Source organism: Lepisma saccharinum, chromosome 4 (assembly GCF_977018435.1).
Source record: "Lepisma saccharinum chromosome 4, izLepSacc3.1, whole genome shotgun sequence".
NCBI lineage: Eukaryota > Metazoa > Arthropoda > Insecta > Zygentoma > Lepismatidae > Lepisma > Lepisma saccharinum.
In genome coordinates this window covers 64,773,820-64,796,677 of record NC_139232.1, presented here as the reverse complement: position 1 = coordinate 64,796,677, position 22,858 = coordinate 64,773,820, and the positions used below count along the sequence as shown (strand labels likewise).

The 22,858-nt window shown below is 39.9% G+C and overlaps 1 protein-coding gene across 1 annotated transcript in view; it reads right to left on the bottom strand.

Moving 5' to 3' along the window:
- The window catches only part of Agxt (Alanine-glyoxylate aminotransferase), a 64,735-nt gene that overhangs the window by 15,831 nt on the left and 26,046 nt on the right, over positions 1 to 22,858 (bottom strand). Inside the window, exons 4-5 of the mRNA XM_083120646.1 lie at positions 5,032 to 5,187; positions 3,097 to 3,192 (exon numbers count right to left, since the gene is read on the bottom strand). Of these exons, the coding sequence (XP_082976772.1) occupies positions 3,097 to 3,192; positions 5,032 to 5,187 (252 nt within the window). The remainder of the gene's footprint in view (positions 1 to 3,096; positions 3,193 to 5,031; positions 5,188 to 22,858) is intronic.

Below are 22,858 nucleotides of genomic sequence, written 5' to 3'. Positions count from 1 at the left end.
CTGGCGTCGTCACTGCTTCCAACCCTGTAATAACGTCGCTGCTGATAGCCTCACCTTCGAAATGGAAGCTTGTGTGTCGGCGAATAATACAAAGAACTTGTGTTCACTGTCCCTCTTTCATTCAAAGTCTGCCGTTTTCCTTTTCAGCTTTTCCTGCAAAACTTCCTGTCAGCAAGCAAAGCAAATTACAGAATTTTTATTGCCCCTCCCTTGCATCAACCTTCATTCCTAGGCCTGGATTTATGGCACTTACCCGCTACTGCAGGTCAACCTCGCCCCTATGTTTGGTGTTTGTCCCCTGAAGCAACGGTGTCCATTGTTCAAAGCGAAACCTCTGTCAGTGGGGAACGGCGAAAAATAGTCTCGGAATACACCCTGGCCGTAAACAGGCTCCCGCCACCCTGACATCGGTGTCAGCTTCCCTCTGAAGTTTGTACTTTGTGAAATTTGTTTAGTAACGATTGAAAATGTAGACAGTAGATACTATATGTATTTTGCTCATAAACTTGAAGGCTAAATTTACAGAATAAAAAGAACAGCTACAACATTCCTTCATCTAATTCACAGAAAGGCTAATCGGGACTGGACCCACACTTTAAAGTGGGATTCAAATCACTATGTTCCTTCATCGGGTATCGAACCCGGCACCCCTTGCTTACAAGGTGACGATGCTACCACTGTACCATCGGGGAGTCCCCATAGAACAAAGTTTCTTTCTACGACGATTATACAGAACTTAGTGCACTTCCTTCATTTCAAATCTATTCTATATCAGCCTCAGTATTTCGTTATTACCATCCAAGGAATAGTATTCTCCTTAAATAAGAAATACATAAATAAAAAAAAAAGCATTGGAAATAATCTTCAAACGCACGTATTTTCTCAACAAAGACATATCCGAAATTTCCAAAACATTCTAATAATGTCGCAACCCGTGCAAATAATCATGTGGTAAAATCTTGTCGTGGTTCCCTGTAAACACTAAAATCACCAAATTACTTCTTTCCATATTTCCCGTGTTTTCTCCTCCTCTTTAGCTCTCAGCTGTTCGGAGTGGAATAATGCAAGATTATTTGTCCATATTTATCTCCTTCTCTTAGTCTTGCTAATATCTTGGACTCCTTAATAACTTTCCCAACAACTCCTTATCAATTTGTACTGCCATGTTTCCCACAATGTTTTTCCTACTTCCTAATAACATTCACTTCTGTACACCCTTTGATGTAAAAATTAAATAATAACAATAAACCCTATCCGTCGGTCCGTTTATCTTTCCAACCTATAGAGCTGAGACTACTTTTACAAGATAAACCTCGGACGCAGACACTCCACGATCTTTTGGCCCCTCCTTCCACCTTCTCTACCTGCCCTTTTACTTGATGTCATTCAGAATTGTATTAGTATCTGGAGTACTATCGTTACATAAAGTTATTAACCTGGAATATTTTTTTAAAAAATGGGGAGTAATGCTATGTTTCGAAAGAGTATTGAAAATAAGTTTAAGTATTCATTCATTCCTCTCTTTTGACTTAATACACGTTTATCAACGTTTCTAATTGAAATACTTTATTCCAAGCAAACAAGTATTTGCAACTGATTAAATATTTTATTTTTATTTTTTCGAGACATTCGAGACGAGACGAGACTTTTCAAAAGCCGTCCCGTCCCGTCTCGTGTCTCGTCTCGAAAACGAGACGAGAAAGGCATTCCGTCTCGTCCCGTCTCGAATTTCAAAAGGCTTGTCCCGTCCCGTGAGCAACACTAATTGTTCATTCTCGAGGTGATTATCGTATATTACGGGGGGTTCACTGATCCTGTGCGCTGTAGGGCCAACCGCGCCTGTTAACCAGACATAGACCACTAAATTTTTCTGGATTGGTTCCCCAAATATTGAAAGGAGTGCAGTTCGCCGGTTGTAACCTGGTGAATCGGTGGCTCTTTGTTATTGCCTTCCGGACGAAACTATACGTAGCAATGTTTGTATTATTTCCATCGCGGATTCAAAATTAAAACTCCATAAAAGCCGAACAATAATTACAGTTGATTATTGCAAATTTGTAACATTTAGAGACAACTGATATAATTATAAATATAACATTTACACTAAATTCCGTGTCGGAGTGTTTAGCACAGCGCACTACGACGCCAGAGGTCCCGGGTTCGAATCGCGACCGGAACATGAGTGTTCTTTGTAAGTGTCCTTTCGTCAATTTCATAGTACCCGTCCCCATCTTCGCGATTAGCCAGAAATGTCAGAAACAACCAAACACTGTTACGGGAATAGATTTGCAGTAAAAATCACGTTAAACCTTACGATTGCCAGGGGATTGGACTGGGGAGGAGGCGAGTGCCATGGTTTGGATTCATTATACAACTGTATATTCAGTGCCAATTATTGCACGTGCATAAAAATAACTTAAAAATGGCTTGGTATTAATTTTCTCGTAAACTTTATGCCTGCCCAGAATAATCGACATACAGAATTTAGCCTAAAGGTGGGTGCGGGGATGCTCTATTTTTATGGGGAGTGGGTCGGAAGCTTTGGGATAATGGCTATCTCCGATGGATTGAACTTTATATTATAATGTATGATCCTGAGATACAGTGATATAAAAATATTAGGGGGACATTTTCTTCAATTCGAATACTGTCCTTACACTAATGTTTGTAACATATATTTTACGAACTTACGTTCTGTAAAAAGCCGAGTGCCCAATGGCGAAGTTACAGGGGGTCCAGGGTGGGCCATAACCCTGATGGTTCCCCAGTTTTTAGAAAGAATAAATTTGACTATCAATATAAAATGCAATCATTATCACCATACACAATGTTCTCTATCAGAATCGGCGATTGAGTGCCAAATCTAGGGGGGCAAGGGCAGTTGACTCTTTGTAGACGAGACTTAGCATTCAGAGGCCATAGTGTGGGAGAAAAAGTGGGGGGAATACCCTCACGCCCCCATTATCGCCGTCACTATTCTCCGAATGTTTGTGAACTCTTTATCTGTTACCCTGCCACTTCCGTTACCACTAGATCATACCCTTTCCTGGATCACCTGAAATATCAAATAAATGTTAAATAGAAAATACAACTTACCCCCTTGGTTTGTCATCACATCCCCAGTAGTTAGCAACTAACTTCATATCGAAATAATAGACATCAATTGGCGTCTTCCTGTGTTCGATCTTATTCCTGTGAGTCAAGAAAGCATATAGTTTAGGTTGTAGAATTCATGAAGCAATGTAAACAAAATGGTGCGAACAAACTATATGCTTTTACTAAACACAAACTTAAATTATTCATAAAAAATTATAAATTAATGTCTTTGTGTCCTTCCCTTGACACATTTAAATGAAGTGTTTAAAATTAACAATGAAATGTCAATTTATCAAAGAGTAAATAACATTCGCCCAATCTGATATACTCTGATGGAATTATTTGCCATTTCCAGATATCTGTTTCGAAGAACGACTTTAAAAAAACACTGAGAACTGATTTCTGAAAACCTGGAACAGAAAAATAGTTCTGAAAATCAAAAATCGGTTTTATGAAATAACACTTTTTTTTTGTTTAAACTACTTTGACAGCCAGTATGCGTAGTGTTTCTCTATTTAAGTGTGTGTTGTATGAAGATAGGACAATATCTGCAGATCCATATCTGTAACGAGAAACTGTTTCCATTCATTTGGGGAGGAAAACGAGTCATCAAAATAACTTTGTCATCTTTCGCAGATGTAGAAGAAACTTGGAGAGATTTCTCCAGCACTTTAGAACAGGAGTAAACCGGATTCTGCCTTATCAAGTGCGAAATGATGGCACGGTAAGACATATTTCATTAGATTGAAAATGAATTGAAGAATTAGTACGGCACAATCATTTCACTCACTACAAGCCCTTCACTTGAACATATTTGTAATGAAATTGTATGAACTGCTGAAGTGACAAGTAACCAAAATCGGAAAAAAAGAAGGCACAAAAACACGTTTTCAATTATTTGTTTTCACTTCTTATCTCAGACCGATTCTGCCAACCTGCTTCACACGTAGTTCACGCTTTTGCCGTAGATGTCTCTCTGTCCCTTGCTTCCCCGTAGCGTCCTCACACGCGATCTCTCGGAAGTAATTTCAGGCTAGTTTCTATATCCTTTGCTCTTGAGCAATCTTTGCCAAGGCACTTCCACTCGCGAAAATTTAATCTCTTTTTTGAATGCTGCAAGAACCGGAATGAATAAATGTAGGTTGCAGTAACTGACAGATAATTCGAACAATACTTTGTTCGTGTTTGGAATATAGTGTGGAGGAAGATTAGACACAAAGAGTTACCGAACACTAATCTTGCAAATGAACGAAAATAACATGGTAATTGTACAGGGTGATTCACAAGTCTGTGAAACGTTTCAGAAATGCAAATAAACGACAGACAGATACAACTGATCTGTGCATGACCGTATAAATATAGAAATAATGGGTGGGATTCAACTTATTGTAGACAAAGGAAGCCTACAGTTTTTAATTATAATTTAATTATTTGCTTTTACATTTAACTTTGTTAAAGTAAGTCTTGTATTTTAAAAAAGAACAAGTTGTGTGTGTGTACGTGATATTAATAGAATTGTCAAATCTTTTCAATCAATGTAACGTCTTCACCAGTTTTGAGATGTTTATTTTATTACTCAATTAGTGTAAAATGTTTACTAAAACAGTAAAACGCGTTGGGACACGTTATACCTTCCCGTGATGTACAACCATGGTTCTGTGGCAGAGTAACAGAAGACTGGGAAGTAGCTATAGCTAGATTGCAATGCTACTCAATTTCAAAAGGAGACTGGATCATCAAGATATAATCCAAATTCTAATGTAACAAATAGAAAAATAACTTGCAGAAAAACTTGTATTGTAATAGCAACTACGCTGTTATTTTACATACCAAAATTGCATGCATTTTTTTAAAAAAAAATACATGATTAGATAAATGATATTTTAATTGACTAAACACGGTAGGAGAAAGGCAATATTGAGGTGAGGCCCTTACCAAGCTCGTTGGCTGAAACTTATTGGCGCCAGTCCTGGTGGGGCGCCAAGAACTTTCTGGGAACCAGTGTAAATGACATCAACCTCCCACTGGTCAGCATACATCGGAACTCCTCCCAGTGAAGCCACAGTATCGACGATCAGCAAGCAATCGTATCTGGAAGAAAAATAGTTCATTAGTTTCAACAAGTCAAATATTGTATTGTTTTCTACATACGGGATTTTCCACCACATGTAGAACAAACACATCCTTCTTGTACACATTATGTATCAGGAGGGGGCATAACCAGGTCCCAGAATAGAAATGTTCGCGAAATGAAACGCTTTATTTTCGTTAACATTGTGTTATCTTTTTTTTTTCTGGTTACTAGAGGGAAGACATAACGGCTAATGAAATGATGCGCTGTATTATAATTAATAATATTATAATATTTACATAATCATCAAATAATTACAACACATAGGACACGAGTCTTCTGGACACCCGTTGCGTCCACCCAATTTGGGGGGGAGGTTATGATGGAAATTTGAGGTGAACAATATAGCATTGGACACAAGTTACCATTGCTGCTATATGAATAGCAATTTGTAGACTTCCAATATAAATGTAAAGGGTAATATGTATTATCGGGAGGGGGTGGAGGGAAATATCAAACTCTTACAATGACACGTGGATTCTTAGGGGGGGGGGAAGTATTGAGAATAAAACGTTTGAGGTGGACAATATCCCACCTTTTAGTTCGGGGGGGATTGAGTGTTAAATTAAGGGGGTACCGAATTCTTGTGTAATACTATTGTCTAGACTCTAGTCTGTTGCGAAAATTCTGGTGACTGAGAATTATTTGTTTTGGAGAATGCAACATCCACTCTTCAACATAAACATTAAGTCTAAAATTGGCACGGACATTTTGGTGGGAGGATTGAGTATTAAATTTAAGGCGGGGTGGATATGCAGCTCTTGATAAAGTGCGCCTAGTAATCAAGGGTTCCCGGGTTCGATACCCGGTGGAGGCACATGGCACAGTGGTTCGGATTCCACTTTAAACTGTAGGTCCAGTTCCGATTAGCCTTACTGTGCATAAAGTGGACTTAAAACGCCAACTCAATCAATCAATCAATAAAGTGTTAAATCTTAGATTGTCAATGGATTTCTGTAGTGTGGGAGAGTTCGAATATTATATTTAGGGGACGGTATCCACACGTTTTTGGCGCCGAACGTGCGAAAAGACAAGCTGGAAAAGAGTAATATTGCGGGGTCATAAGAAAGTATTGACTTGACATCCCATTAAATTAATATTCTTGAAAGACTTCAAAGAAATGGGTATAAAAATGTTCTTGCTCGCTTCACTCGCAATATTATGTTACGAAAATGCGTGTTTCGCATTTTACTAAAGTTTTATACTATAGCTCCATTACAAGAACTACTTTTCGATTTTGATTCATAACATCACTTCTTAAAATATAATGCTTATAGTGTTGGTAGGGTTTTGCGAGGACAAAAATAATTAAACCTTGATAATATAATAAATAATAAGCTGGCCTGGCCTCTATGGCAGATTGACTACGACGCTTCGAATACCGGCCTAGGTATGGGTGCTCTTTGTGAGTGCCCGTTCATCACTTTTATCACATCAGTCATTCTCATTTTCGCGATTAGCCAAAAGTGGCAGATAAGCGAAGTAAAATAAACCAAATCAATCAATAAATAATAAAGGATTAATATCATTTTACATAGCCGGCCCTCGTGGCGGAGTGGTTAGCACATCGCTCTACGACGACAGCGGTGCCGGGTTCGAATCCCTGCCTGGACATGGATATTTGTGAGTGTCCATTCATCAATTCCATCATGTCATCACTCATCCCCATTTTCTCAAATTAGCCAAAAGTGGCACAAAGAGCGAAGTAAAATATAGCAAATCAATTAATCAATCATTTTATATAGTTTATCCATGGTAGTATTGGAAATTGAAAACGAGGAGCAATTCCCCTCCCACTATGGTTGCTAATATGGGGATAAGATATACATAATGTATATAATGTCCCGATTCTTCAAGAATAGTTACTGGAAACCCCTTTTGTTTCCACTGGAAACCTTTCAAGCCTCATTTACGGCTTATATACTGTTTCTATTTATCTTGACACAAAAATGGATGCGAGTGTGTTAGGTTCGTTTAGAGGGACCTGGGTTCTGCATTTTCATTTCATCACTAATCAGACACAGACTACAAGATTTTACGGAAAAAAGTGTCCACGACCGAACTTATCCGGTGACAGTACCAGCTTTGCGTTTGATTGATTGAGTTCGGTTGTTATACATAGTTTTTCTGTCATTTTTGGCTAATCGCGACGATGAGGATGAGTGATGATAAGATGAAATTGATGGAGGGACACTCACAAAGAACACTCTGTCCATGCTCGGGTACCAGACTTGAACCCTGGGTTCATGGAACATTTCACGGCGCCCCTGCAAGCCATCCACGGCGCCCCAATGCGTCGCGGCGCACACTTTGGGAACAACTGCATTAAAGGAACACAATATACAGAGTGTCCCACAAAGGGGTTTACACTATTTGAATGTTAATAACAGAGAAAGTATTACAGATAACCTGATGGAACTTTTTGTATCTGAATCTGTCATGATTAGTGCTTGTTGCCATTCATTTGTTTTTCTTTAATATCAGTTCAGATGGCTGGGAACCTTTCCGTTGGGCAACGGAAGTGGATTTTAAAGTGTTTTTGGAAATGTAAGAACATGAAAGAAGTGCAGAGACGATGGAGGGCAGAATTTTATGTATAGACTTCTTGGGGGATCTGATGAAAGTTTGTACCACTGCTTCCATCCCGCTTTCGTCCGATACTGATTTCTCCCAGATCACACACAGTTCCTTCCCTCTCAAACTTGTCGCGTAATTTCGTAATTGTTACACGTGACGGTTGCACAGTATCAAATTCTGCCCGCCATCGTCTCTGCACTTCTGTCATGTTCTCACATTTCCAAAAACACTTTAAAATCCACTTCCGTTGCTCAACGGAAAGGTTCCCAGCCATCTTGTCAATTACTTGTCACTACTGGCAACTGAACTGATATTAAAGAAAAACAAGTGAATGGCAACAAGCACTAATCATGACAGATCCAGATACAAAAAGTTCCATCAGGTTACCTGTAATACTTTCTCTGTTATTAACATTCAAATAGTGTAAACCCCTTTGTGGGACACACTGTGTATACAGGGTTTTCGTAAATGATTGTCGGGGTTACAAACAAGCACTGTATTTTACGTAATAAAGATAGATACATGCAATTTTTTGCAAAATGTTAGAAAACTCACCAAGTTTTTATGACAAAGTCACAAATGTTCCATGCGCTAGCCTCGCGATATCCTGCAGATATCTAAGCGATAGTCCATTTCCTGCCACACTCGGGATAGCATATCACGTGTAACACTGTTGACGGAATTCGTTATGCGTGTTTTCAGTTCCTCAATGGTAGTGGGTAATGGGAAACGGTATCTTTTACGTATCCCCAGAGGAAAAAATTGCAAGGAGAAAAGTCAGGTGAACGAGACGGCCATGATAAAAGGTTTTCATCCTCATCACTCCGCCCAATCCAACGTTGTGGTAATTTTCTGTTGAGCAATGATCGCACTTCACAGTGGAAGTGAGGTGGGGCTCCATCCAATTGCATGATGAAGGTGTTAGAACCTTCTTCCACTTGAGGATAGCCACTCATTCCACATATCCAGGAATGTCAATCCCGTAACCGTTTTCTCCATGAAGAAGAATGGACCGTACACCTTTTCTCGTGACACAGCACAAAAAACATTCACTTTAGGCGAGTCCCGAACCAACTCAACAAACTGATGAGGATTTTCCGTTCCCCATATGCGCACATAGTGTGTGTTTACTTTTCCACTTAGGTGGAATGTCGTCTCGTCAGTGGAAACGAAATTCTCGATGAAATTGTCATCGTCAGCCATGAGATTTTGCATATCAATGGCGAACGTTTCCCGTACACGACGGTCGTTACGTGTTGGTTTTTGATGCAGACTTAGGCGGTATGGTTTCATGTTTAGCAGTTTTCGTAGAACACTCCATAATGTTGTCTTCGGAATGTTTAGTTCCTTGGATCCAGCAGGAATCGATTTCTTCGGGCTCCGTAGATAGGTTTCACGAACTCGCTCCACATCATGTTCCGACACTGATGGTCGACCACTGCTTTTGCCTTTGCAAATGCAACCTTTTTCTTTGAACTGTGCATACCACCTTCTAATCGAATTGTCTGACGGTGAATCTTTCCGATATCGCGCACAAAAAGGTCGTTGCACAACTGTAACGCACCTCGTTGCGTGATATTAAAGGACACAAAACGCCATCTCACTAGTAATATCCGCCATTTTGGAAAACTGCCGAATGGCGGCAGAATCGGGAAACAAACGTATATGAAACAAATAAGGAACACAACTTGTTGAGTTTCTCAACAATATCGTGCATTTGTGTTCACCGTGTCATTCACCCAGATCGATAACAACAATGAGGAAACCCCGACAATCATTTAGGAAAACCCGGTATATAGTAAAAAAAATAATGAAAATAGTGATGGACAATTTGCCAACTATTATCTTTGCCGTTGGCTGTACAATTGTAGATTTGCAGTGTTATGGTCCGAAGTAACGGGAAAAAGTCAACTCGTCGATAGACTCCCCACCAAATGGTTATAAAACTAAAATTACTCAATGTTGCAGACATCAGGAGCCTGTCACTATCCACAACCACAAACAACCCATTCGAAATTCTTGCACAATCTGAAAAAAATCGTCAGTTATTTTCGTATGTTTTTATAGGTTCACATTTCAAAGTTCAGGGGAGGGGGGGGGCATGCCCCCTATGGCCCCAATTGTTCATCAACATGTTTATTCTCTTTGTTTTACGCAATGAGAGCTTCAGGGACGTCGTTTGGGGGGGTAAGGGGGGCACTGGCCCCCCGAAACGTTCAAGTGGCCCCGGTAAAGTGTTCTACATTTGCTGAAAATTTTACTTTCATGACAAATATTGCAAAATAGTTTTTCAGTAATTTTCTCTTTCAGTTAGAAACACTATTCTTAATTTGAGTGGCACGAACCCAAAACCACATTTCTTTCTAGTTTTCCTGGTTCTATAAGTGGATGTCAGTGTAGGAACCTAGAACTTCGTTGTTTCTCGAAATTTTGAGGGAGCGGTCGTTCCACCCCTAGCAGTCGCAGGGCAGGGTTGGGCGTTGAGTGTTGACGTTGCGTCCAATGAATGTTTTGAGCTTGAGTAGTTTCTGACCAGATTGAGAAACGACCGCTTGTGCAGCGGTAAACCACATATATGCAAACAGTTACAACTGGTCCCGAATCAGAGCGCAATACACGCTAAATAAGTATAATGGTGGCAGGATGCCTCATATCTCCGGGTAAGTAGTATTATTCGCACCAAATATCTATTCTACTATTGAAACAGTCTAAAACACGCAACGTGTTAAAAGTAAATATCTTCACAAACTGTACGATTTCTCGAGTCGCATATTTTTCTCGATATCGTGAAGACCGATTTTAAGAATCCTCCTTAACAACGATGCCTCCCCGATTGCGCAGTGATAGCGTTGTTGCCTTGTAATCGAGGGGTCCCGGGTTGGATACATGGGTGGAGGTACACAGTGGTCCGGATCTTACTTTAAACTGTAGGTCCAGTCCTGATTAGCCTTACTGTGCATAAAGTGGACTCAAAAACACCAACTGAACTCAACTCCTTAACAAACTTTTCGAAGAATCAAAAATTTAAACAAGAACAAGTAAATACATTTTTGTAATTTTGAAGTAAATTATTATTATTATTGTTATTATTATTTTGGGTATTTTTGGTTCGTATGAATCTGCCTCTCACAGTAAGCTTATTTTGTTGAGTAAAGTACAATAACAAACCCTTGCAATAAGTCACTGGAAAGACATGTGAAGTTGCACATATATTTAAGCATCTATAAATATATAATAACCCGTGGTTCGACATCCCTGGAAGGGCCTTGGTCTATCTCTCGACTGCCAGTCCCTCCCACAATCCTACCTAAAATTCTAGAGGTGTGGAGAACTTTAACCAGTAATGGGGTGACGGGGGATATCCGTAAAGAATAATTATATTCTTGTGGTAAGGAGTCGTTGTCATTTAACAAACTTAATTGATTTATTCCATCAGCATTATTTAAAATGTAGTGCCATACTGAACTTACCAACTTAACAATGGCACATTGATTGCTAAATGAGGCATTTTCCTTGTGTTGCAGAGCAGGTTCAGTTTTTGGAGTATTGCAATGTTTTACACAGTCCGTTCGAAGAATTTTGAGAATATTGGTGTTTTGTCAAAGGGACCACCCCCGAATAAATATCTGTGGATGTTTTACAGGTTTCATCGTATTTAAGAAGGTAATTTTTCCGGTGCAACTTTCCTCCGTACAACATGTCTTTTGCCACTCAAGCTGAAGAGCCGATTCATAGGTGCAACGACCTTGGCAGAAAGAAACTCTGATTGGCACCATGTTGACAAAAGACTCAAGAAGTCCCTCAACCGACAGAACTCGAAGCGCTCGGATCCTACGGTAACATACACTTTGGTTGAACACAAACGGATGCATTGGTAGGAAAGCAGTGATTTTATGGGCCGTCCCTTTCTGGGAAGTCGGGGACCTTTTGAAAACAAACTTTCCCTTCATGCTCACCAGGGGGCCTAAGCCAGGTCACCCCTTCCCACAAAATCTTCTCTTCATCTGGCTCTGGTTATCGGCAGCGCCGAAACGCACTGCAGGTAGCTAGGACTTTCTGGGTTAATTACTTTATGTTTCAGCATGGACATATTGCAAGAGACAAAAAATTCTACTGTTTGTCTCTTTTCTGGCGGGAGATGAATGACAAAAATGTCGCGGTTCCTTCAGGTTCCCACACTCAACCCTTGTGCTCATAACCTGCAATGAAGGGAAAGGCCATAATAAGCCTTCGTAATGTACCAACTTTATATCCTTCCTTGGTAACTTTCCACTAATTTTCAAGAAACATCTGCTTCTTTTTGCCCTACTGTGTTGATTGGTCGACAATTGATGACTGTCAGCTAGTTCGATGAACAGTTTGATCCAAGAAGTGGTTTCATAGTTAGCTTCCGTAAACGTGAGATTCCGGTAGGATCACGGAGTGCTTGAGATCTCATTTTCATGCATTGCGAGTGAAATTTCGATTGATTTGGTTCATTTTACTTTGCTCTTCTGCCACATTTGGCTAATTGCGAAGACGGAGATGAGTGATGATATGATTAAATTGATCAATGGACACAACAAACACCCATGCTCAGTCCGGAATTCGAACCCGGCACACCTGGCATCGTAGCACGATGTGCTAACCACTCCGCCACGAGGGTAGGCGAAGTGAAATTTCGAGTGTGAAGCTGCCAGCTCGTTTACCTCTCGAAAAAGTTGAAGTAGGATCGACTGATCGACCAAATGTCCAACACATTGACTTTCTAAATTGGTGTCCGACTACCACACAGGATACCGGGTTTGACTCCCAGGGCGGTTGATCTCACATGTGATGAAGAATAAGTCACATTTCAATTAAGGAAGGAAATGAGGTATGTAGTCAACATTTTATAGTAGTGTGCATGCTCTAGAAATAATACGTTTCAAAATTCTGCATATTTTGTGATTTCTCTTCATTTAGCCTCCACCAGGGTTGTCAAAGGTCCATCTACCCATAACTTCTATGGGTTTTATTGGGTTCCGTTGCAGGACCGGATCCTTTCTTCTCGCACAATTTAAATTCGGTCCTAGTAGTGTATCGTTCCATTAAAAAAAGGTTACTGGATCGTATTTAAATTGATCCGGAAAAATAATCCTGCACCGAATTTTAATTGATCCTGGAGAAAAGGTTCTTGGACAGTGTTTAAATTCAGCCGCAAAACAAGGTTCTGGACCGTATTTAAATTTTTCTGAAAAAGGAGTTCCTGAACCGTATTTAAATTCATACGGAAAAAAGGTTCCTGGACCGAATTGAGGCCTAGAACCCATTTACACTTGCTGATTATCTCTCCCGTGTGTGAAATGAATTTATTTACAATACCTGGACCATTAACAACCCTGGGATTGTTAAAGATTAGGGAACGCATATATTCTAATTTGTTCTATAGGATTCCGTTATAGGACCGAAACCTTTTCTCTCGCACAATCTAAATTCGTACCAAGTTGCGAATTGTTTCATTTCAATACAGAACTTTCACCCTATTTAAACTGATCCGGAAAAAAAAATGTTCGTTGACCGTATTTAAATTCATCAAGAAATAAGGTTCCTGGACCGAATTGAAATTCATCTGGGAAGAATATTCCTGGACCGAATTGAAAACTTTACAAATGAAAAGGTTCATTACGGTCCAGAACCCATTTACGCTTGCTGATTTTCTCTCCTGGACCGGAATTGAATTTATTTAAAATTCCTGGACCTTTAACAACCCTGGCCTCCACCCGCAAATGGAGACGCTGTGGCTGCTGCTTAAGCGGGAAAGTTGACTGGACATACAAATAAAATTAATCCAACGTTATATAGCGGATAATAGTTACTTACATAATAACATCATGAAATACGGAGAGCCAAATTACTTATCAAGCATTTTCTGTTATTTGCCTATCCTGTTATTTGCCTATCCTAGTGGGAGCAAAAATCTTTTGCTCTTGGTGGTGAACTCTGTTCCTGCAAATTCTGCAAATTCAAGACGGCATTTTCTAATTTACATTTCTATTTGGGCCGACAACTCCGTGGGAGAGTGGTTAGCAGGTTACGCTACGAAGCAGAATGTCCCGTGTTCGAATCCCGGCCTGAGAATGTGTCTTCTTTGTGATGGTCCTTTCATCAAGTTAATCTTAACTCATTCTCATCTTCACGATTAGCCAGAAAGTGTAAGAAAAGTAAAGTAAAATTATAAAAGTAATTAATTTCTATTTAGTTATTTTACGCCGCTTTTCTACCTCTTGGCCCCTTGGGTTAAATGCGACGATGAGATTCAATGATGATCCGAAGGAATAACGATGCGAGAGACATGTTGCAACCACACCTGTCCAAGGTCCGAACCTGGGACATCTGGTCTCGTAGCGCGTCATGCTCATGCTTCGGGAGTGGAATCCTTTGAATGAAAAACTATAAAAGTAGGGTGAAAGAAAACAACATTGTACTGTGCAAAAAAGCCATGTTTACGTCCTCTAAAGAAAACTACAGTTATTCAGTAAAATTAATTTTGAAGGACAAAGCCTCCGAAGTGTTTTTCCATTCGGTGACGCGTGGTCATCACATCGAGTCCCATCTAGTTTTGAGAGTGGAATTCGCTTACATATTGATTTCAAGTAGCTTCCCAATTGTCCTCACGATGTTAGGCCATCACAGAAATTTTGGAGTTTCTACCAGGGATCGAACCTTGAAACACTAGAGCGCAATAATTTGAGTGCGCGGGAATTTTGTTTAAGAAACTAGATGTGTGCATAAAATTTGATATATATCGTCATCATTCTCCAATGTGTACAGTACGACGCTACAAAGACTCGTGCATGTCCCATAGAATAGTGTTAAAGGGTGTCGCCTTGCACTAAAGGCCGCCGGATTCGATTCTGGTATAAACAATATACATGGGATGCCTATCTTGATCTCATTACACCGTTACATTTTCGCACCGTTGTCATACTTGTACGTACACCTGATACCAGCACCCTAAACCCACCGAAGATAGTTTTCTCTACTTCTCAATTTGCTTCCAGCAAATTTACAAATCTAAGAAGAAAGGACTAATGACATTGTTCTTGGTGTCTCAAAAATCTAACATAAGAGAAAATACATGGATTTTTAAAGACTGTCTAGATGCCATTAAGTTAATAAGTTCATTCTGCATTTAGATTCCCGAATGACGGCCGTGGATTTCGCGAGTCTATATCCGTAAATTTATTGGGGCTACAGGAGAAAATAATATTCTCTTCCAAGATTTTTATATATATACTTATGTAGGCCTATATGCTATATTAATAGTTTGATAGAAAAAAAATCTTAAGTTTTGCCCCCCCCCCCGAACTGATCACCCTAGCTACGTCCCTGGAGAGCTTCTAGGATTGGAAGTTTAGGAACAAAACATCGCACAAGCTGCTGAAAACCTGTGCACGAGCAGACGTAAAAATCCACTTCTTAAGAAAACATAGGATGCAAGAAAAAGGGGTCTGAAAATAGTCATGGTCAATTTGTCGAGAAATACTTTGGCATTCCACTGTACATGCAACTTCCTGAAAATGTTCTAAATATAATAGCATATCTGTATTAGCGTTTCAACTCCTTTTCTTTTCCTTTCCACGCAGGTTTTGCTTTGTCCGCAGAAGACGTCGGCAGTCTTGCAAAGAAAAGTTTAAGAAAGCAAACATGAAACCGAAGTTGGAAGGTCAGTATAAACAGCCCGGCATCATTGTTGCCTTTGCACTGAAAATAATGCGCCATCTATTGTTATTGGTCGGTATTCGTTTATGAAGTGTTACGCACCCTGCGCAGTTTAGGTGACGCTGCTTTGCGATTCGAAGTGAATTGTAAGATCTAATAACCCTCTCCCGTTTGCTACCATTTCAGCTTGTGACTTTGTGGAGACGTCGGGTCTGCTGCAGACGTGGTATTCTTCCTCTGGTGATAGCGAATGCGTTTCTGCAGTGCTTCCGGGCATAAGGTAAGGAAATATTACTTTCATCTAACCCTATTAAGAATATACATATGTGAAACGTTAGTTAATTGTTGACCCAATATTCGTTCTGCGTGAGAACATGGTATTGTGGTCCGAAAACGAGATATTCAGTGCTAAAGAGCCTCTACACGCTTGTTGACTTTATTTCACCCAAAAATTAAATTAAATTTGGTCCAATCTTTAATATATCCTCCTTTCGATTATTGCGATGTTGTTTACGGGCCAAGAATCACAAAAAGGCTCTCGGGCAAAATTCAGAAAGTCCAAAATGCATGCATGAGGTATGTCTACAGATTTAAAAATCACGAACACGTTCTACCTGTGCTTAATCAGCACAAAATTCTCAACATGGCAAGACGGAGAGAACTGCACATGACCTGCATTACTTGCAATGTTATAAATAAAAACATCCCGGACTATCTGAGTGTAAAGCTTAAAGCCAGGAGTGAAACGCACTCATACTCCACCAGAAGCGCCGCTAATCTCCATATACCTCGCTGCAGAACTTCTGTTTCGCAATCTTCATTCAGTTACATGGCACCTAAAATCTGGAATGCACTCCCGGACGAAATAAAGCAACTGAACTACAAACACTTTCGTAGGGCCGCATATGATTCACTGATTGATGATCAGGAGCAAAGTAAGACCACATATGATTAAAAACTGTTTCCTGTGAATTATTGAAAAAACTGGACCGAAACTAAGTTAATACATGTATATTATTATCTTTTCATTTATTAGCACACACGCACTGTATATATTTTGTCATGTTTTCTTTTTGTGATTTTCTTTGTGTAGTAGTAGTTTTTCTTTATAGTTTCTTTTATGTTATTTTACTTATGTAGCGTCTTATAATCTTCATGTATAATAATGTACCTAGGTACTTTGCTACATTTTTCTTTGTCGGGTTAGGTGGTAGATCAGCATTTGCTGAACCTCGCCCAAGAATAAAGACCATTGAATTGAATTGAATTGAATAATGTACCCGCCTCCCACCATAACCATAGGTACTGCTCCTGTGCAGGGGAATTATTCTTTTAGAACCTTGTGAAACAGTAGTTACGCCCAAAGTGACAAAATTAAAGAAAAAGGCAGCTTGTTCGATTTGTTTTACTTCGATGAAATCGTGAGATGAATGAAGAGACATATGGACGACTCAACACAAGTCTTACAGACTTCTTACCTACCGCGGCTGCAGGACCAGGAACCAGAGCCTCGGTAGTCTGCAAGATGCAGTCCAGAGTGAAAGTGAGGTTGACATTTGGTTGCATTCCTATGCGAGCTTTTTGTTGGGTTTGTTTTTTAAGTCCACTTTCTGCACCCAAGGGCCATACGGGACGAGCTATAGTTTAAAGTTGAATCAGAACCACTATGTTCCTCCACCGGGTATCGAACCCAGGACCCTTTGATTACTAGTAGACAACGTAACTATCTTACTTCTCCATCGGGGAGACTATATACAATGTGAGAAAAATTACCTATCTTGTTAGTGTTTGTCTTTCTATCTTTCTATTCCTGTTATTGTATGTCGTTTTTCTACCCATTAAGTTAATCGCGACAAAGTTAATGGCATGATAGCCCATGCTTTACGCAGAGCTAGAAAAAAAAGTCGTTTTTACGTTCAGAAGACACAACGGCGCTTATGGAGAAACCGCACAGTGTTGCCAATACAGCGCTAGCTCATGTCGCCGGGAAATGATGACCTTCCTTCACAATGAAGGTGTTACATATTTTGTATATATAATGATAATTATATGTAATTATTAACATTAATATTATACTGTGAACGTTACAGTTACCCTTTTTACTATGATCCATTGCGATCACTACACACGCGAGTGTAATGCACGAATATGACACTTCAGAAATCACGTAAAAAAAGTAAAAATCACTGAGAGCTCACACAACTGAAAACACTTTTTCGGGAGAGGGAAAAAGTCTAAACAGACCAAAGCATATCTCTCACTCAAATAAGGGGAACCTGGCACATGGGTTAGATTAAGTTGCAATACAAACTAACAAATGAGTTATGGCCCACGTGAACTGATAAGACGTGAATGACTCAAGCAAGGCATGTCATATTTATATCTTGAAGCCCCATATTTTGTTTTGTCACGTGTTGGAAAGCCTTTCAAAGGTTAATATGATGTCTATGAATTTATGTGTACGTTGGAAACTGAAAGGTGATCTTCATTTCAGTATTAATGTCGACAGTAATGTAAACAAAAACAACGTGTATTTGCGACAGCACTAATGTTGCTCACAACAGCAGCATTGGAAATAATTGTCAATTATTAAATTTAAGTAATTTCAATTCTATTATAAACTGCATGAAGTTCATATTTTTACTGAATGGAAATAAAATAACAACTGGAAAACTTGGTGGTGATTAGCCGGAATGCTGCGGTGAGTCAGCTCAAGATGGCCAGACAACGTCTCCTTACTTCGCGCGCGGTTCGGGTGAAAAAGAAACTCCAAATGCATGGAAGTAATATTTCTGGGAACCTTTGAGTGGTTATAAAAAATAATTTCATTATTTTCTCCACAACTTTGTCGCTGGAAGTTTTTACTTGGAATTACAGAACAAAAAAAGGCCAGCGATGACATTTTCTACTGCACGAATGTAAAAAATCTCCACATACTTTATTTGAATATTTTTTAATGCAAATATGCTAAATTGATAAATTCTGAGTACCACCGTCACCTATGACAATTAAAAAACAGTGTCAATTTTTTTCATAATGAAAGCTTCAATTTTACGGCATGTTTCAACGTTAGGAATGAAAACAATGTAAAAATTGTGTTTTCACAGAAAATTTGCGTTTTTAATTTATCTAAAATTATGTAACCAAGTTACCAGTTTTTTGTGTTTACCATCGTATTCTCTACAAAATTTCCTGCAAAACTGCAGGTACCGATTTTACTTAAGCTAAATTTGTAAATCCAGAAATTTGACAACAGCGCGCTCGTATTTCCCATAAGAAAAGCATTGCCCATAAGAGCCCATTGTGTCTTCTGAACTTGAAAACGACTCTAGAACATCGAAACTAGTATATGGCCATTAGTCCGCTGTCTTGTCACCACACCAGTGGCGGCGCCAATGGCGGACCAGAGCAGGCCAAGTGCAACGGCCAAATTACGCAATACAAATAAAATGAAAGTATAAAGATAATTACGAATATGATGAGAAACATTAGAGGATTCGAACTTTGGATTATGGAGATCTAAACCGAAAATGTAACCTCCCCAGTATTTAAATTTCCTATTATTAAATAAAAATAATAGTTCCTTCTTCGATCACGTAATAAGTATGTGAATATTAAAATACACTTGAATGCTATCCGGTGGCCTAGCAACACCAGAAACTCATGAGAGGCAAGAGCTTGTCAGCCACACACATACAGTCACATGGCGAAAAGTAAACGGTAGTAAAGTTTCCTACTTGTGTGATTAGTGAATTTCCTTTTGAAAAAGTGTTGCAGGTGAAGTTGGTTTTTGATAAGAAAAGACGGGAGGATGCGAGAACGGATTGTACGAAAACAACTCGGAGACAATGCCGATAACGTTCTCTAATGTAAGCTTTTCTTGTTTTCAAAAGTAGGCTTAATTACAGAAAGGGATTAATGAAGAAGCATTTTAGTTGGCGAATTGGGTTATTGGGCGTTCGTTCATATTGACAAGAGATAGCGGAAAATCCACCTGTATCATGCTCCGAAGCGTGGGGTTCGAATCACGTGCAAAGAAATAAACTACGCAGAATAAATACACCGTGTTTGTAACTAACAAAGCAATCTGTATGAATTGTCCACTACTAGAGGACATATAGTTTGACACGGCGACTTGTGGGCGTTGTTGTTTAGGCGAAGCAGTCCGACAGATAGAATTTGCACTCTAAATCAGGGGTTTCCAACTGGCGGCCCGCGGGCCGCATGCGGCCCCCGTTGCCTTTTTCTGCGGCCCGCGAAGCCAGTTTGCAAAATACGTTAATTTTATTTATTTTTATTAAAATACGTTATATTTTTACTGAAGGAACGGAAGCTCTGTGAAGAAAGACCATATCACAGGTAGAATTGATTTTGCAGTCGATAATGATCATCAGAAGAATCTAAAGTGACGTAACTTTCTCTTCACACCATGCATTCCACCCCTTCGCTATGTGGAATGAACTCGCCCGCTTCCGCGAAGGCTTCACTCTTTGTGTTTAGAAACAAACTGCGGCGCTATAGAGATCTGTTTCACTACGCACGAAGTACGAAGAGATTTCCAGTGTCCCAACTCGGATTGTACTGTGACTGATTGTTAAAGCAAATATCGAAATGAGCAATATCTCCAAAAAACGTAAGATTGAAAATGAAAATAGCTTCTCTCGAACCTGAATTGCGTGATTTGCAAGGCGATGTGTTCCTTCAAACTAGGCAAGAAAAGGGGGCAGAATGTTTCAAATACCTTATAAAGGAACGCTTTCCAAACCTTCGTAGTTTTGGGCAAAGAATGACATCAATGTTCGGCAGCACATACACGTGTGAAAGTGTTTTTTCTTCAATGAAGTTTATCAAGAACCGCTACAGAAGCAGACTGGCAGATTCTTCACTTCTGAGACTTTCAAATACAGAAATAATAAATAAAAGAATCAGATCGGGCTCAATTTTCACATTGAACACTTACTATGAAGTATTCTTATTTGTATGGTGTGTCTTTAATTTCTTTCCATTCATCAATAAGTATTGGGTTTTTGTGAAATAAATTGTAATTATACAATTTTGATTTGTAATTCCATTGTTTTATTGCCTCATTTTAGAAATTTAGGTCATGCGAAAGTACTACATTTTCAGTTCAGTACTTACAATTTTTGTAATTTTTAATCCCCCCCCCCAAAAAAAAATGCGGCCCGCCTATCAACTGCTGGATATAATTTCGGCCCTCGGACCTTTTGAAGTTGGAAACCACTGCTCTAAATAAAGATGCCTAAATGATAACTTGGCTTAAGCGCATGCGCGTGTGTAAACAGGTGGCCGTTATACATCCACTCACCAAGTCTCACGCAGTTCGTACTTTTGCCGTAGATGACTCTGTCAGTCGATGATCAGTGGCGTCCTCCACTCGAACAGCAGCCTGCCCACGAGAATATCCCCAAACGAGGGGAGACGTGTGCAGGGGTAAAGGGAAGGACCGGTCCCTTTGCAGAGTTTAGGGGTACTAGGAAGCCTCCCGCTGCGGGCAGTGCCCTTGTAAAAGTGCGTGGGGAGTTGATTTGTGACGTAACACAAAGCACGAAACGTATGTCTGCGGCGGTCAGCTGTACCAAAGAGTATTTATCCTCTGTGGCTGTACTTCGGAAGTAGTTCAAGCGATTATCTTGAGAGAAGTGTGACCTAAAATGCCAAACTCCGTTATATTTTATCAGTTTAATAATCGTAGCAATAAGCATTCGAGAGAACGTCGGCGTGCGAAGTATTTTCGTAGGAGTATAAGCTTTTTCTTTACTAATCAGTCTTCTATTTTGCCATTTGCCACTGCTTTATTGGTGGGAGGAAGAGGGGGGGGCAAAGGGTCTTTACGATCGCACGAGCAGGGGAAGGAACAACTTGGGCTGTGGGCCGATCACTTGTTTTGAGAAGCAAATAATAATCCTACATTGCACTATATCTTGTCCCAGATAACTGTGGAGCAGGGCCGCGCATAGCGGCAGAGGAGAAGGAGGGAAATAGTGTGGTGAAAGCGCAGCGTTGCCAACCGTACGGAAATTTCATGGCATGTACGGACGTACGGTCCGTTTGCCATGTGCGTACGGTATTGTCGCTTTCACAAGTTTGCAACGCTTGCAGAGCGAAGCAGGGAAATCGGGTAACTCCAGTCGTCCATTAGGCAATCCTGTTTCTCTCACTGTTCATTGGTGGAGCCGTCTCGCGTCACTTCTTGCGCAGAGACTTGTTCTTGTTCGCCTGGTCTACAGTTAGCTGGTACAGGGTGTAGAATTGTTCTTGGTCAAACTCAGTCTAAATCTTACCAACGTTAAAGATCGAGTAGAAATAAACATAAACGAAGTTTCTTTAAGTTATTAAACGTGGCTTCAAAGGCAGATGCATACTTGTAACCCACTCAGTTTTAGACCTCTGACCTCCAGCGTATCGTAGTCTTTTTCTGGTGAACGACTGGCCGTGAAAATCTCAAAATCTTCGCAGGTATTTCACACCGTAGCCAATATCGTCGCTAGGGCATTTTGTTTGGATGGGCTCGAGAGTGGAAAAAATATTTTCAGACGACAAATTGTTCTAGGTTACTCCCCTTTCCCGGTATACTTGCAACGAAAAACTAAAGGCTACAGAAATGTTTCGAAATATATTCTATTTCCATGTTATTATATAATAGTGTATACAGCGCAGTGTTGTAGGTCCCTAAAGCACGATAGATCCCTTCGTACAGTGGTATCCATGACTTGAGAATTACCGTGCAAATTGTCCATCACCATGTAAGTGCACTTCATTTGACCCAATAAGAGCTTTAGGAATTTAAAAAAAACTCAAAAACAAGCTGTTGACAACTTCTGCACCAACATACATAAAAATCCATCGCTTAAAACACATAGGATGTAAGATAAAAAAATAATGAAAATAGTCCATGGACAATTTGCACGGTAATACTCATGGATCCCACTGCACAGCCAGATCAGCTGATACTGCTGGCGGCCGCACCTGCGCTGACCTCAGAGGTGAAAATCCACTGGCAACCCTGTGAAGAAAACTTGCACCTGCTTATCGCCGCAACAAACCTTGGGGACGTTCGAATCCACATTCGAAATGAAGAGCTAGCTAAGCTACTTGTTTTAGGATGAATTTAATAAGATGCGAAGTGAACTTGCTTGCTCCAGAGCGAGTTGACGCCCAGTTCCCAATGTGCACGCATAGGTGTTTTTTACCTTTTTCTTGATTGATAAAGGGACCTAAAAAAGAAGCACCCATGCAAAGATTCGAACCCTGAACTTTATGTGGGTAAATTGCTAGTCGGTCACCCAACACACTTGCCCATCGCAAATAGCTATGCATGTTTATATGTTTGTTTCGTGAGTCGTACTGACA